Here is a 17,274-nt window from a genome sequence, read left to right as displayed (position 1 = left end):
ACAACCAAAAAAAAAAAAAAAAAAAACAGAAAAGGAGAAAGTGGGTTAGGGAATAACAAGGGTTTTGTTGGAGACAGAACCACAAACCTGCGAGGTCTTGCTGCATTGGACATCATCATGATGAAAGCCTGTCCGTTTCTCTACAGACCTCTCGTTGGTCTTCTCAGGTTTCTTGGACCCAATGTGGGATTTCCTAAGTCCCAGAAACCCCCTCCACCTGGTGGGATTCTTGGGAGGCCTCAAAGAGAAGTCGTCGCTCTCATCTTCCTCATTCTGCAGCTCATCCCTCAAAGTCGTGGTTTTGCTGCTGCTACAACTACTTTCCTTTAATGGGAGCAACCTCCCCTTGAAGAAAAGCTCGTCTGCGCTCATCATAGAGTAATTGCTGACTGAGAACTCGAAGTCTGAGGAAACGGGAGCGTCCCTGTAAGCAGCAGCAACAGTTCTTGAATGTGAGTGTGAGTGTGAGTGTGAATGAGAGGAATCAGCAAAGTCATTGGAGAAGGAGATTCTTGGGCTGATGATGGGAGGAGCCCCCGCTCCAACCCCCACCCCAACCCCGACCCCTTTGTGCTCCGAGTTCTGATTGTACATTTCTAAACATGCCATCCACTGCTCACACCAACCAACAACATATGGTGGGAAATTGGACGCCTAAAAAAAATTCAATTTTTTTTTTAAGCTTTCTTCTTCTTTTTTTTAATTAATTTCCTAGCTCTCTGTTCCTAATAAATTCCACAGGGGTCCCTCTTCCACTGTCGCAGTGCTGCAGTAGATGTTTGTATTTATATCAGATGAGAGTGTGGGGGGGACCTTTTATTTTATTTTATTTTCATGTACAGTTTATTTTTCTTTTGGACATATTCAATCTTCTTAGATACCTCAACTCAATCATTTATTATCACTTGTGCTTCTCCTAAGCTCAAACATGTCCCTATAATGAAATCTTGGTTGGTTTCTAGCAACCATCTATAGACATCAATCTAGTCCAACAGAATACATTATCCTAACTATTAAACTAATCATCAAATTTGAAATCCACGTAATATACTCCATTTATCTACATTTTGTAAAATATTGAATTTGAGCCACCGTTACGAGAATTGACAATTGGTTTGAGTTGAAGACTTGAAGTAGTATTTTGACGGTATGGGGTGTTGCTTACTCATTTTTCCAATAGTGGGTGTGGATGGATAGAAAGAAGAAACAAGTGTAATTTTTGAGTAAAAAGTAGAGGGGTTGGGGGTTTATGGATGGAGATGTGATGGGGGGTTTTGTCAAGACATGTTAGTTTGTGACAGAGTGGAAGTGGAGCATCTGAATCTGAATCTGATGACCAAATCTTGGATAGAATCGGGTGGCGGTCTTTTGTCAATTTGTCACTTCACTCAGTCTTAGTGCTTTGTGTTTGTGTATCTTTCTTAGGCCTTCCATCCATCCCCCAAAGATTCCCCCAACTGCGAAACATTCTTAGAAGAGTACTCTTTTGGCTATTATTTTCAGGTTTCTTCCCCCCACCCCCACCCCCCAATACAAATATCATCTTTGACCAACAAAACAACACACCAGTGTCTTTTCCTGTTAAGGTCGGATCAGATTTTTTGTTATAAAATTTATTTTATATAATATATGCACGTTATGTATATAAAAATATTTTATTAAATAAAATACATGACGTTATCTTTATATACATAATTTATGTATGTAAAATTGAGTAGAAGATGAAATACGATTTTCTACAGAAATTCCAATTGAATTAAAACAGCTAGATGGTATATCAATTCGACATGAAATGAATAAAAAATTGAAACACCTACAAAATTCTCTCAACTTTTTTATAAAAAAAATAAAAAAATTAAATATTTTGTAAAAGAAGCAATTAACTCCCCTATGTTTTGATCTATATATTATCTATTTTGCCTCCAATTAGCACCTAATTTAATATATGAAGAAGTGGGAGAGATTATAGTGTATGTAGAGAAGAGGGAAGAGCAGAAAAAGAAAGTCACGGGTTGATGACATGATGAGAGATTTTGATGTGTGGGTGAGTTAAATGATGAGATTAGATGATGAAGGGTATGATGAGATGGCAGCAGACTCATAGGGTCACAGTAACAGTTTCCTTTGCTGGCAATGAAAGCTACTTTACTCACTTTTCAACCCCTTCCTCCATACCTAATTTTGTTTTCATTGTTTTTGGTAAACCATCTTCATCTTCTCCACCTCCTTCTTAATCCATTGAACATGAGTTTATTATACTAGAAAAAAAAATGAATATTAGTCACAATTTTAATTGCTATGGAGTAAAATCATAGTAAATAATTTTTATTGACTAAGGTTAAATAAATCGATGCAAAAATATAAATTTTTCACCAAGAAAAAGTTATTTGTCGTGACAAATAGTCACCCTCGCAAATACTACGGCCAATAGTCATTGCATTATACGTTTATTTATTTTTAATCATGACTATTAACTATGATTAAATATTATATTCTTTTAGTGTTAAGATGTATATTATTTAAAATTTATTAAGTTTTAAATTAATATAATACTAAATAATCAATTATAGCATATATAATATAATAAAATTGAGGAACTTAAATGATTGGACGTGATATCCCTTGTTGGAGCTGAATGTGGAACACAAGTACATTATCAAATAATAATAATAATATATTATTATTATTATTTTTTTGATCAATAGGCATTCACATTGTACTTATATATTATATATATAAATGTTTAATCAGTGATACTATTTTCCTTTTCACCACGAGTTCAAATGTCACTTTCTATTGTACTTTTAATCTTCAATCCCTCTTTTTCTGGTATCAAACAAACCCTAAGGATAAGAGAGAGAGAGAGGGGGGTTGGATGGCATATCGTGCAGTGCAGTGGCCACTGTTGACTGAGCTTTGACTTCTCGTATCACCACTCAATGAGCTGGCGGTGCCCATGGTTTGACGTGGGTCCACGTGAGCCCGATTCATCCTATACGAAAAATACTCTATTCCCTCCCAAAAAAAAAAAGAAAATCATGTAATTGTGAAATTAATACGGAGAAAAAGTTGTCATATTTCGGGACTTTAAATCTCAGAGTTCGCATATAAAAATACTGCAAATATAAATAATTTTAATTCATTGGAAAAAGAAAAGCAGCAAATCCAAATAAAGATTAGGGGTTGTTTGGTTTGTCAGCTAAACAAACATTAACCAGTATTTTATTTACAACCTACGGTATCGGCGAAAGATTCGGTATCTATCACTTCATTTAACTTTTTCCTACATCTCCAAGTCCAAATTCAAACAACCTTTGAATTGAAGTTTCTTTTACCCATAAACTTTTTAAGGTTTTATTTAAAATATTAATTTTTTTGTCCAAACTTGTTAATGCCAAACATAACTTGGGACTAATACGACTAAATTTATATCTCTATTTAAAAAAAAATTATAATTAAAAGCCACATCCTAACAAATCTTGTGTTAGAGAATTGTTATCAGTAGCAATTCGTTATTGATTCGCGTTGACCGTTGATTTTAGAGGGAATAAACATGCAAGTTTTCCTACTTAGTGCATGTTTAATTTAAGAGATAATTACATGGCTATTTTTAATATTATATTATAACTACACATAAATTCTATGTGGTTTGAAAAATTACTTCTAATATTTCTGATAAACCCATCGTTAGCGAAAATAATTGCTTCGTTTATATTAGCAAAATAATTGAATCAAAATTCAAATTTACCTCTCATTAACTTATTACTGATTCATTATAAATTAAATGAATCATTTTCTACCAAATGTTTTTTTAAAAAGGATAAAAATAATACTTTCTATGTGTAAAGATGTATAATCATAATTTAATAAAAAAAATTCAACGTATAATAAATTAATAGTAACTCGATATTTATTTGGATTTAAGTTTCCTATATAATAATGCTACGTAGGCAGCTTGAAATAAAATAATTGGGAGGACAAGATTTGGCATTAATGGTCGGTCAATAACAGCCCGTACATAGCTGGACAGACGTGTTTGAAATTTAGCTTTCCAGCACTCAGAAACTCACTACGGACAACTTTAATATAATAATATTATACTAAAATTCTGCCCAGATAACACATAAGATGCCTTCACTTTTAATTTTTCAACCACAAACCAAAATACACCAATAAAACTTAAAAAATAAAAATAAAAATACAAGTTCCAACCCGTTGAACAATCATCTTAATTAAAAAATTTAATTTGTTAGAAAGAATTTTTTTTTTTTGTGAAAGAAAAAAAAATTATTTGACAATTAATACGTTCTCTTACGTGTAAATCTTTTATGCAGAACTTTTATTTTATAAATAAACGACGATAATAATAAGATTTGAATTTATGGCCTCTAGTTTGACATGACTATAATACCGTATCAAGCAACTACCTTGAAAAATATCATCTAATATGAATATTTTTGATATAATCAGATTTTTTTTTTTTACTCAAATCAAGTTTTATTGAACTAAATCAACTAGATGGTAAGTATATTATATTTATTATTTTAAAAAATATAATCGAATCGCACTACAAATAAATTATATTTAACATATAATTAATTTTTAATCTGACCAAACTCGATTGGAATTAGAAAACAAACCTCCATCTTGGAAATTAAGGAAGGGACTTGCATTGGGGTACGGAGTAGTACAAGAAAAAGAGAGATGGGGTTTAAATGGCAGTGGACCGGACTGGAGGTAATAATAAATATCTGGTTTTAGTATTCAAAGGGAGTAGAATAGTAACAACAACCACAAACAATGTAACCCGAAAATAAAAGGATGAATGCTTTTTTATTTTTTTAATCTACCATTTTTTTTCCTAAACTAAGTTTAAATAAATAAATATTTTTAGTCATATAAACATTAAATATTAAAGTCTTAAAAAATGGACATTCGTAAATTTATTAAGGAACGAAAAATGCTGACCTCTGCGATCAAATATATCGACAATTTTTGTGCGTACATATATAATTTTTATGTTCTATAAAAAAATCATTAATAAAATATTAATGTTCTGAATTCAAATAAATGGAATCTAAGATTTTCTTTTTATTTGTAGCAGAAACAAAATGTATGGCCAACAACTTGAATACTGGGCTTGCATTAAATCCTTTGGGCCGGTCTTAATAAACTAGATTGACTGTGCAATATGATTTGAGTTGGGCTATTCGGATAGGCCCATATGAATTTTGTCGTTTATTCCTTTTGTTTTCCCACTCACACACACACACACACACTAGGCCAATGTAACAGACTTGAAAATTGTCAAAAAATTAAGAAAAAACCCAGATTTAGTATTCGAAATTTCTTGCATCTTGTATTATAATTAAAATATACACGCTACATATATAAAATATTATGTTGAATAAATCAGATGACGTAATCTTGGTATATCTGGTGTGTTTTTGTTAATTGGATTTGGAATAGAAAATGCAATCTGGTAATCTATAAAAGGAAAGAAATGCCTCACCACAACCACAGACTGTTTCACTCGGAGTTATGGCAAAATATAACTCACATTTATTTATTTACATTTCATCAAAAAAGGAGAGTTCCGGGAAAAAAGAAAAAGAAAGAAAGAAATAGGCGCGTACTTTTGCAATAACACAGTAAATAGGGCTTCAAGAATTAGTAAAACATTTTGATTGATGTTAATCCTTCCTCTTCTCCACCCTCATCTTCATGATCAACAATTTGCATTGATCCTGTCAGCTCTCTTGCCCTGTTCGCTTGCAGTAACCAGTCTGTTCTGCTCAAGGCCCAGACCATCACAACTGCACATACGATCTGGGCTCCCAGCAGACCCAACCACAGCCCCAACAGGCCCATTTTCATCCCAAAACCCATAAAAACGGCCAGTGGTCAGCCCACACCGTAGAATGACCCCAGATTAATATGAACGCCAAGACTGGGCCTAGCACTGCCCCTTAGTACCCCACATCCGGTGGTTTGCGGGCAGTTCCCCAGCTCACACAGCCCCACAATCGGCATGACGGCTGCGGTTAGCGCAATGATGGCCTCGTCTTCAGTAAAAGCCCGGGCCCAAGTGCTGCCTAGAGTTGCCATGAATGACATGGCAATGAAGCTTGTGAAGATGGCACAGAACAAAGCTATAAGGGATGAGTTTCTTGCCTTGCTAGGCTGGTTTGCTCCCAGCTCGTTACCAACACGGGTTGATGCAGCTAGGCTGAGAGCTGATGGGAAAACGTAGATGAGGGAAGTGGCCTGCAGGAGGATCCCCATGGTGGCAACAGCCTCAGCTGCATTTGCAAGAACCCCTGACAAGAGTATCATCAGCTCATACCACCACCACTCCAAGCAAACTGAAATGCAGCTTGGCAAGGCGAGGTTGAGGATAGATTTCCATTCGTGATCAAAGGATTTCACTGTCTCCCAGCTGCCAAGAAACCTAGATTTTCTCTGCATGCCCCAAAAGCACAAGTAAACCATCAGGTTTGCAAGAAGAATGAAGTCTGTTATAGCTACGGATAGAGCGATCCCTCGAATTCCAAGACTTAGATGATTGATGAAAAAATAGTTCATTGGTGCATGCAGAGCGAGAGCTAAAGCTGCACTCAACATGAGAGGGAGAGTGATGTTTTGGGACCTCAAGTAGATCTTGAGAGGATTGATGAAAGACTGGAATATGAGGTCCGGGAGGCAAAAAGTAAGGTAAGTTGAAGCAATGGAGGAAATGGTGGGATCTTGATCACAGAAGGCGAGAATCGGTTGGATGTTTAGCCACAGGATGGAGATGGGAATGCATGCAAACAAAAGAATGATAACAGTGCGTTGTAGGGTTTGGCCCATGAGAGGCCACTGCTTGGCTCCAAAGGCTTGAGAGGAGATGGCCTCCATGCCCAAGGCGAGGCCGGAGATAATGGAGTAGCCGGTTATGTTGGCTATGCCAATTGCGAGTGATCCACCAGCTAGAACATCCTTCCCCAACTTTCCCAAGAACAGCATTGATATTAAGGATTTGCCGTAGATTAGTAGGCCGGTGATGATCATGGGAAAGGCTATTGTGTAGATCATTTTGATCTCTACAATCACCTGAGAAAGAGACAGAAAACAGTATTTGGCGGACTATATATGGAAAGCGAACAAGAAGAGAAAAAAATGGAAGATAACAAGAGTAATAAGTTGATTAATTAACCTCAGACAAAGAGAGCCCTCCTACTTGGGAGCCACAAAACTCTGAATCTTCTCCACTGCTCTTGAATCTGCAGGCTCCATTCTGGTCTACAAGAAGAGGAGCAGAAGGTTCCGAAGCCATGAAAACAGTGAAACTAGAGCTCAATTCTATTATGAATCCTTCTCTCTGGTGAAGGCTTAAATACTGCAGAGACAAACCAATTACACTGAAAATCTCTGGTATAAATACTGAGGAGCTCTTTCACTCAGCCTTAGATAAAAAAAATGGCTTAGGTACATACAACTCTATCTACTTCACTGTCACCGCCAGCTGAATGTGTGTTTTAGGTGAAAATGTGTGTATTTTTGCAAGGGTGTTTGGTGGTGAAGGAACAGATGTAGGCAGGATAAGGTGGAGGGTGGCAGTAGGAAGAGATTGTCCTGTGTGAAGTGCAAGCCAAATTTTTGTTACCAGACCTACAGCTTCACCTCAGTTATTCTTGGCCTCAAATGACAAATCCTTACAAAGCTGTCATCATCGTATTTTCTAACATAATATCTCATTTACTCATTTCTTTCTCAATTTCTTTTTATTTGGGCATCATCTTGCTCAGAACTTAATTAATTACTTCCTAAGCACTCCAAAGAATTATTGTATTGACTTCATGTACATGCAAATGGTATCAGAATGAGATAATTGGGCAACTGGGCTCTGTCCATAGTTAGGAGTATAATAGCATGAATTGCACGTGCCATGGCTCTGCCAATTATACATACATCAAGGAGGTAAAATTCCAACTGGGGAGCAGTACCTAACGTGCGACTTGGGCCTGGAGTTAGAATTCTGGTTACTGCAACAACACAAGAAGTACGCAGGGAAAAGAAAGGCCTGCTCTCTTTTGTCAGTCTGTTTGCAGAAGACCAGTATATAAGTCTTCACTGGTGAAAATTCAGAACAAGGAGGGAACTAAAACAGATTGTATTTACCTAGAATAAGCAGACTAGAAACTGTACAATTCTTTTGTTATAGAGGCTTATGAGTTTCTTTCCGTGTTCCAATAATTAGTCTAATATGCTGTAAACAAGAAGAAATAGCGAGAGTTTCTCTGAACGCACTGAGAGCCAAGATGACTTGCACAGCATAGGCAGAAACGGAAAGATCTTGCGGGTATAAACGATATGGCACAATTGATCATACTGATTTTGATAATATACACATGCTAAACCAAGTAAACAAGAAAAAAGAGGGGAAGATCGTGGGCAAGAAAATCATACCATGTTGAGACAGGGCACACCAGAAAGTACAAAATGCAGCAATTTTTTGTTTGCCACCCTCCTAGACCCAGTATGTATAATAAGGTAAAAACTATCCCTATCAGTTGTGTAACTGATTGAATGCTTAAAGAAGCAAACGATGTACCAGTGCCCGACAAAATATCACAGAAATATCAGTACCACTGTTTTTATAATGCATTCCTTTCGATACAGCACAACTCGTCAGGGACGCACTGTTTAAAGACAGAGGTAGGCCACAAAAAGGGATGTATCACTGCTTCTTAAATAGAAGGAAGTGCACCACAGAAAACAAAAATAGTTAGTATTATATATGTAGGTGTATGTGTTGTGTGAGTGCGTATGATCACAGAACATAGGGACCATATATCTGTGATTAATCCGTTTTCTGTCCTCCTCTCCTTCCCTTAGTCGGACAGGATCTTGCTTTCTTGCATCCCCACTTCCGGGGTGTCATTGCTGGGAATGGGCAAAGCATGGACAAACTTCACATGAGGTATCAGAACCATGAAAACTGTAGCTGCTTTTGAATTGTCAATTCTATACCCCCAATTGATACTAGTGATTTATCCATCACTTCAGAAAGATAATCGACTTTTCTAATTTGAACAGGATCCAAAAGAATCCTAGTCGTTTCGTTTGTTGTCACATCTTTCTGTGTGACTCAAAAAGTGTAACATAAGAAAATGAACCAACAAATATCAATTTCACAATTGATTACCATAGCAAGACAGTATTGTTTGACTCTGTTCTATTCTAATAGACATACTTGACAGTTCGTAAAAAATTCATTATGGTATTTTCCAGCCATTTTCACCAAGAAGGGGCTAACCTACTATTGTATAGCAGAAGCCAAACAAGGAAACCATGTAAAGAAATCTTGTTGGGATGCTTAACAATTCATCATATAACGGAAGGATCCAGCAGTTCTCGGACTTCTTAAACATTTGGTACAGTTCATTATTGCTGCAAAAGAAAAATAAAGAATTATCAAGTTGTGCAGAAAGAGTGAGCATATAAAAAGTGCTCATATCATATGGCTGTGCCATAACTCTATAATTCTAAAATTAAGGGAAACAGTTCTAAACATGGCAAAAGTACACATTTACTCCCATAGGATACGGGTTCAACACTTTTAGCATTATGCTTACGGGATTTTCAAAATGGCTCCAAAGTTGGAAAAACTGGACACATTTAGTCCTTTCCTTTACGAAATTTTCAAAATGGTCCCAAAATTTAGTCCTGTACTTTATGGGATTTATGGGAATGTGTAGAGTTTTCCCAATTTTGGGACTACTTTGAAAAATTCCATAAAGTATATGACCAAATATGTCGAGTTTTTACAATTTAAGGACCATTTTGAAAGTCCCGTAAAGGAGAGGAGGACTAAAAGGTTGAATCCTTTATTCTATGGGACTAAAAGTGTAAGTTCGCCTCTAAACATTGTTGCAACATGGAGATTGGTTTTCAATGATATCCTTAAGTTCACATATTTCAAATTTTGAATTTCCATGTGGATGTTCATGGAACATTTCAGTACATACATCTTGATGTACATTGCTTTCTATAATATACACCAGCTAGGATATTTAGACAAGTGAACTCAATTCGTTGGCAACAAGGCCTATATCAAGAATGCTTGTTTACTATAAAAGAAAAAACAACAGATGTACATGTAATGCGAACTTCCAAATCAGTTCTAGCAACCTCATTGTGTAAATACTCAAGGAAACCAAGTTAAAGATCTTCAACTACCAAATTAATCATTCCAAACACTTGCCAATTTCCAGCTGGGTGAGATTAGAACACAAATCACCTATACATCAATGAGTGTCAATCATAGTGCCTAGGGGAGATGAATTACGAAAGGCCCTAAATGGATAAAGTATGGGTGATTCCTGGAGCTATAAACAACTGGAAAATAGAAAAGATGGAACGAAAAAAAGCTACCCTTCACCCCTCTGTGGGGACCTAAAGCTGAGACTAAAATCCTGCTCAATAACATGCAAAACATTCATTCAGCAGTACCTAAAGTGGGCCTTCTCTGAACTCCCCCGAAAAGCATCACAAAAGGAACTTCACTCCTCATATACATCCTGGTCCCCACCAGCCCTCCAGTATGGTGATGCAGACATGACTCATATGAAGCAAATGTCTTGGCAGCAATGTTAAGATATAGTCAAATTTCTAAGAAATGAGAAATCTTGAAGGAATTTTCCCTATTTACAGGATACAAAATATTTAGCTTACAGTACTTCAAACCTTCAGTTTAATCATCAGAAATAGCACAAAGAGAAGAATTACGCTAATCACAGTATAAAGTAAAATAAGCCACTTGGCAACAGTGGAAGTCAAAAGTTGCAAGATGTAATACATTAACCTCAGCAAATTCAGATATAATATAATAGGAACACAATGGACTTCAGATTTCTTGTCAGCAAAGAGAAGAGTACAACAAAACAATTATAATTATTTAATGAAGATTGCTGAGTTAGTATACAAGGATTGACACATTCAGATCCTTCCTTATTAGGGAATAATAAAATCTAAAATCGTCAAACTTGATTTACAATTGAGAGCATTACCCTCAATATCATGCACCTCAAGCACACATACATAACAAAAGATATGATAATTTATTTAAATCATTAGAACAAATAATAGATATCAAATATTAATATTATTCTAACCATCAAGCATAAGATTCTGAAATCTGTAGTCTTGCTTTTTCCACCTATATTTTTTTCTAATGTAATTTGGAAAACATCAACCAATTTTCCATATGAAAGCAGAGGAGAGACATAAGAATTGAGTCTTAAAATTGACAATCCATTCTCTTACTAACCCCCCCCCTTCGTAAGATTAAATAACCGACACTTCCCCTGCCGCACCATTCGTGCAGTCTTCTTATCAACCAAATTCTAGACCTAGAGATGAACAGCAATTTGCTCATAAATCAAACATATAAAATTGTACCATCCTTCAAGTGAAATACCTAGATATCAAAAGATTAAATACACACGTTCAAAGAGTTGAACTGCAAATTGAACGCAACATGATACACTACAAGACAAAAGGCATTTTAAGTATAAGATACATAAGTTGTTTAGAAGGTACATATATTAAGCCTTACACAGCTACTCGCACTTCGAGAGGGTTGATATTTTCACATCATCTCAAAGATCTGCTCAAAGCAAACAATTTCGCTATCAAATAGCATGTAGGTGGGAGGAACAAGGTAAAAATGATAATTAAATTGACAAAATCTGAAGTGTGTGCAAGTTCTTGTATTGTAATGATAATTATATTTTTAATGCCACAACATGAAATGAACAACCAACAGAATCTCTTCAGAGCATATATTAAATCATGAACAAAAACTTACATGTATAGGCATTTCAGCTATGATCAAACCACTGCTTTCTTCAAGGCTTTTAAGAATCACCACTTCTCCCCCAACAACCATGTTGATCACTATACCATCTTTACACATACAGGAAAAGAAGCACCACATTAGAAATATAAGAGAAAAGTCAGGAACATGCTATGTTAGGGAAGAAGTGGAAAGCTGAAACCGACATCCCCTATTTGCATGACTAATTAGGCAAGAAAACATTTTTACTATATTTCTTTTCACTCTGCGACTTTCACACCACATATTCCAAGGTAATTTCACACTCCTTCAATTGACTACAAACCTGCTGACAAACAAGTTGACATGCGCCTCATATATGTCTCCTGTGTAAGAAGATAGTCAATTTATTAGGGATTACACACCAGTCAAGCTAAAACAATTTCAATTAATCATGTAACAATTTCTGTAAATGAATTACTTGAGAAAATAATCTTCCAAGAGTGCATATTGGTGCGATCACAATTGACATCATATTATTTCTATATGAAGATTTTTATCTAATAAACCACACAAAGAATGGTCTGCTCTTTCATTTTGTTAAACCAAATACTTGACTGAACATAAACTTCTGGACTACTAGTTGGAAGTTTTTCATACGGCTTATATTCTTCTCTGTTCACAGCTTACAAGCATTTGATGTAATGGTGAAAATAAAATCAAGCACCAAGATCATTCATTATGCTTATGAGCCTCAGGCAATTCAAATTATAGTAGGCATCTTTCAGATGAAACCCAACTAAGGCGAAAGAAAGATATAAGAAAATTTTTCGGTTGGCAAAAAGTGTGTAAAAAGTAGAAGATATAAGTTGCCACTTATTTACATTACAAGGAAGTCCAATGAAAAAAAGAGAAAGCAAAACATAAGGCACAATGACATTGCTTCAGCTTAGAGATACTTGGAGTAGTACTGCAAACGAGCTGAACTTAAGCCTTTAAAAAAATTTAGGCTTGAGATTGTGTAGAAACTTCCAGATCCAGCTTGCAAATTTAGGCTCAACTTGTTAGGGTTTTGATAGTTAAGGCTATCCGAGTTTAAGCTCAACTTGGCAAAACACTATAAAAAATGTAATATTGGATTCTTGAATCTCACTATTACTATCACCACGGCTATTGCACTTGACTTGACGAAGGAAGAAAGGAAACTAATCATTTAGAATTGGTATTTCTTCCTCTATACTATTCTTTAAAATAAAAGTATAACATAATTTAAGATATAGAAAATTTAAAAGAAAAATCAAAGCTCTCAAAGGCTTGGCTTTCCAATGTATTCCAATCAGACTTGAGTTCACCATCACTACTCAGATACCTCTCCTGTAATATTACGATATACTTGCCTCTCCAATAGAAAGTCCAATGGTCAATCTCATCCTATCAGCAGAGGTCAGCTTCAATACAGAGAAGAACATTTTGATGGGTCCTTCAGCCACAACTACAAGCACTGAAAGAAACTGAAAATTTCTCAACTCTTATACATTACTGGTCAACTTCAAATGGCATATAATAACATGTCTCATCATGCACTTATGGGAGGGACTACCAAGGCAAGAATTAACCTTTAGCTCGTGGATTCATGAGGATTTTGACCTTGATTTACATTCATTTGAGTTTGTCGACATTGCACATTTTCAGTTTCTCCTTGCATCATTCATTAATTTGAAGGATCACCACGAACTAACAATTTGACTCATGGATTCAGGAGGGTTTTTACCATAGTTCTATACTCTCCAATGTTGCGCACATTTAACTTTTCTAAATTTCTTCTTGCCTTGGTGCATCTAATAATTTTACATACTCCTGGTCCATGTAAAATCAGACATATGGTCGTTTTAGCAGCAGCCCCATGTTTCATTTCCACTGAAAATTACTTCCCCAGAAGAATCTGTTGTAAATACTCATTCTGGTTAGATATATAAACAGAATTGATGTATAATTATAGAAAAGTTAGACACTCACATACCAATATCAAGCAGGAAAATGATACTAGTTACCCTAAACATCTATCTGAATCAAGATATGTGGTACAAATGGCTCTTGGACTGAATCCAGATGCCACCATGAGATATTGTTTTTTGAGCTAAGGACTGCAGCTGCAATCAAATACTTATAGAATTGAGCAACACATGTCAAACCTATTTGGTTGTGTGCAAAATGGTGTAACTCTACAAAAATTGCAAAATTCACTAAAGCCAACTTCACCAAGATAATTTAAAATAGCAAATTAGATTAAATATTATCATGTATGACATGCTAATTCTTAAACAAACATGTGTGCTCAAGGACACGAACGTGCGTCTTGTATTTGTGCAAAGATATTTCACTCAAATATTATTCTAATGGGGTAATTAATGTTTATTTTTTCTTTCCTGCAGAGAGTCCATCTTAGAAGAATATAAAGGAAACACACAACTGACCTAACACCATAATACAGAAAACCGTCGACCAAAAGGAGTTGGAGTGACTACTCTTGCATCCTTATCAGTTGAACTCCTCCAAAAACAATAAAAAAGGAACTGTTTACCCAATGCTATGGTGTGTCTCTCCCTCCCTAGTCAGGAAGGCAGTTTCACATCAAAAGGGGCAGCTGAGCAAGGACTACAGTAGGTCTTCTCTTTCACTTGTTTTCTGTCGGTTATTTCTTCCAATTTCCTTTGAAAAGTCCTTCTTCTTCGTCTTTCCTATTTTTTTTCAATTTGTTTCTGAATTGACTTCTTTTTTTTGTGTGGTTATTAAGTCATCAAGAGAAACAAACAACCCAATCCCTTTCAACTGATCATCTCAGAATCCAACTTAAGGAATTCCAAACTTTAAATAAAATGTTTCATTATTCACCCTCTCTGGTGCTCTGAACATCCTTGGTATTGGCTAAAGTTTCGTCATAGAGCATGTCAGAAAGAAGCCACAAGAAAATACTCTCAACATTGATTTCTAATTTAGTGCATGATGATCTCGAAGATGCAATAATATGCAATAATATGCATACTACATAATTCAACATTGTTAATGCAGAAACCATAATGAATGAGGCTACTGAAACCCGCCACCCAAGGGAAGCAAGATTTAAAACACTTGAGGGAAAGCCAGGCTTCAAAAAAATATACCTTCTTTGTTGGCAGCTCATAATTGATCAAAATGCGAGCGCTAACGGGCAACTCCGAGGAGCCAATAACTGGAAGGCAAGCATCCGTAACAACAAGCACGTGTGACTTCTGCTGCTCTTCCTTTTCTGCCTCCTCATCAGCTTTCTCTCTTCCCAACTTATTCCATCTCACTGTTGCCTGCCGAAAATCCTCCAGAACCCGCGCTCTATCTGCTTCTGAAAGGTCACTGTACTGCAAATTAGAGCAACAAATTCAGAAGATAAAAAAATATCTAAAATACATTAAAAAAAATGCAATCATAAGTCGAACCAAAATATTTAGATGAAAAAATGAAACCATCCGTACCAGTGACGAAATAGAAATATAAGACGATAGATTACAGACATTGGAGCAGACGGCGTCAAGCTCATCACGAGTGCTGCAGCACACAACCATTGGAAGGCAAGGGCGCCGCCCAGCCATGCCTAAAAGATCCACCAGTGTTTCCTGTCGATTTTCTTCCAACTTTAAGCAAATTCAACACTTAACTTAGTTTACGGAATTAAACCCAACAAATGTACTGAAAGGTATTCTCGGACACCATTTTGAATTGAAGTCTGTCCACGGCAAGGTAGAAATGGCGTTGTGGGCTGAAAATTCACAAATAATTTCGATTAATTCCCACAACTAGAACAAACAAAAAGAAGAGCAGATCCTAACGAACTATGTAACCGAGGAAAGAATCTAAAACACGAAAAAAAAGAAAGATAAGCTAAAGGAACCACCTGAAAGAAGAGGGCGGCGAAGGAGATGTGGATAGAGGAGATTCAGCGACGTCCATTTATTCTCACTTCTCAGTCGGCAGAATCGCCGCCAAAAGTTTGCTCTTCAGTTTCTTTATAGTTTGCGTTGCGTTCGGAGTATCCGTCGGGCACACATTACTTCATGTTTTTCTTCTTTCCCTTCTTTTTTTTCCCTGGTGAGGACAAAAGCTTGTGAAAATCATAATTTCACCCCTATACTTTGGATCCGTTACGCACAACCCCCATCAAATTACAAATGAATCACCATAAAACTTTTCAGAAAAAAGATGTTGAGACTGCCACATCTTGCATGGCTTCACCATTAACATTACTACTCTTATCTAATTTAGATACCATTATTATTTAAGGTGTTTGTGTTTAAGGAGTTCAATATCAAATTTGTTAGTTATGTCATGTTTATAGAATCCACTCTATTTTATGCATAAACCACCCAAGTTTTTCTTTATTTATTGAAAAATGATCATTTAATAAGAGTTGCATTAATTGTAAGTCTTTAACCAATAAAAATAGGATTATTATAATATTTGGAGCTATTATTATTTTATCCGAAATTTTTGGAACTATTATTTGTATATAAATATTATTTGAGATATCTATTTACTTTTTTATCAAGAAAATGGTGATTAGAATAAGTAACTTTCTGGATATATTTTAATGTATTTCATAAAATAATACCATATGTCATGTTCAGTAACATGTATATGATTGCATGGTAAAATAAGTTGGATGTGGCACAGCATTAGGTGGGATTTTTAGCTTTTGAACATGTTTACTTTCATCTCTCTCTTTAATTTTAATTAAAATTTATTTTTGACTTTCTCAAATATTTAATTGAAATGTCAAAGAAAACATAACACTTAGTATTTTAAATTATTTAATTTTTATTCTAAATTATATTTTATGATGCATTAACAGATTTTAAATTTCATTTTTGTGAAATTATTTTTTCAAATGATTTATCAGAAAAAATTAAATTGAGATATTAATAGATGAATATGAATGTAATAAATATAATTATCACTCATATTAAAAAAAATTAAATAATTACAAACAATTAAATATTAAAAGGAAATTAGTATTAAGAAAATAAAAAGAAAGTGGGGGGGGGGGGGGGGGGGGGAGGGGGTCCGCATCTCTGTATCTGCAATCTGTTTCTCCCTCGACTAAAGTACGCAGTAGGGTTTTCTCTCTCTTATCTCACATCTCTTCCTACTTGGCGCACGTAATTAACCCTGCAACTATTCTATCCTGCGCTAATCCGAGGTACGCTCTCATCATGCGCCCCTTCCCCCACCCTCCACCTCCATTTCTTGCCTGATCCCCGACTTATTTTTCTCCCCCATCAACCATAGTTCGAATTAAATTTAATTGCACTTTTTTTTGTTTGAATGTATTGATTGCATTTATCTGCTCTGCTAATAGGAAAGACTGGCTCGATTAATCTGTGCCCTCTTTTTTTATTTGTTATTGTCATTGCTTTTAGAGGCTA

General features: G+C 35.5%; 3 protein-coding genes across 9 annotated transcripts in view; all 3 read right to left on the bottom strand.

Moving 5' to 3' along the window:
- Window positions 1–918, bottom strand: part of LOC105177630 — a 1,147-nt gene extending 229 nt beyond the window's left edge. Inside the window, exon 1 of the mRNA XM_011100847.2 lies at window positions 88–918. Coding sequence (XP_011099149.1) covers window positions 88–609 — 522 coding nt within the window. The 5' untranslated portion in view covers window positions 610–918. The remainder of the gene's footprint in view (window positions 1–87) is intronic.
- Window positions 5,547–7,831, bottom strand: LOC105177628 (protein DETOXIFICATION 49-like). The gene is made up of 2 exons (XM_020699219.1): window positions 7,199–7,831; window positions 5,547–7,095 (listed from the first exon to the last, which is right to left on the bottom strand). The coding sequence occupies exons 1-2, from the start codon at window positions 7,316–7,318 to the stop codon at window positions 5,905–5,907; spliced, it is 1,311 nt and encodes a 436-aa protein (XP_020554878.1). The 5' UTR covers window positions 7,319–7,831; the 3' UTR covers window positions 5,547–5,904.
- On the bottom strand, window positions 9,171–15,915 carry LOC105177629 (ATP-dependent RNA helicase eIF4A). 7 transcript variants are annotated; one of them, XR_002288372.1, is made up of 9 exons: window positions 15,747–15,909; window positions 15,563–15,611; window positions 15,328–15,468; window positions 14,983–15,213; window positions 12,168–12,207; window positions 11,855–11,952; window positions 11,603–11,653; window positions 10,498–10,688; window positions 9,414–9,435 (listed from the first exon to the last, which is right to left on the bottom strand). XR_002288372.1 is itself a non-coding variant. In XM_011100841.2 (8 exons), the coding sequence occupies exons 1-8, from the start codon at window positions 15,800–15,802 to the stop codon at window positions 9,362–9,364; spliced, it is 816 nt and encodes a 271-aa protein (XP_011099143.1). In that variant the 5' UTR covers window positions 15,803–15,915; the 3' UTR covers window positions 9,171–9,361. The 7 variants fall into 7 exon arrangements, 5 of the variants coding, with proteins under 5 accessions (XP_011099143.1, XP_011099147.1, XP_020554877.1 ...); XM_011100841.2 differs by lacking the exon at window positions 11,603–11,653 and having other exon boundaries at window positions 9,171–9,435; window positions 10,498–10,624; window positions 15,747–15,915; XM_011100845.2 differs by lacking the exon at window positions 10,498–10,688 and having other exon boundaries at window positions 9,171–9,435.

The sequence above is a fragment of the Sesamum indicum genome, linkage group LG15, assembly GCF_000512975.1.
Source record: "Sesamum indicum cultivar Zhongzhi No. 13 linkage group LG15, S_indicum_v1.0, whole genome shotgun sequence".
Lineage (NCBI taxonomy): Eukaryota > Viridiplantae > Streptophyta > Magnoliopsida > Lamiales > Pedaliaceae > Sesamum > Sesamum indicum.
Note: the sequence above shows the minus strand (reverse complement) of the source record. Positions and strands in the feature narration are given on the sequence as shown.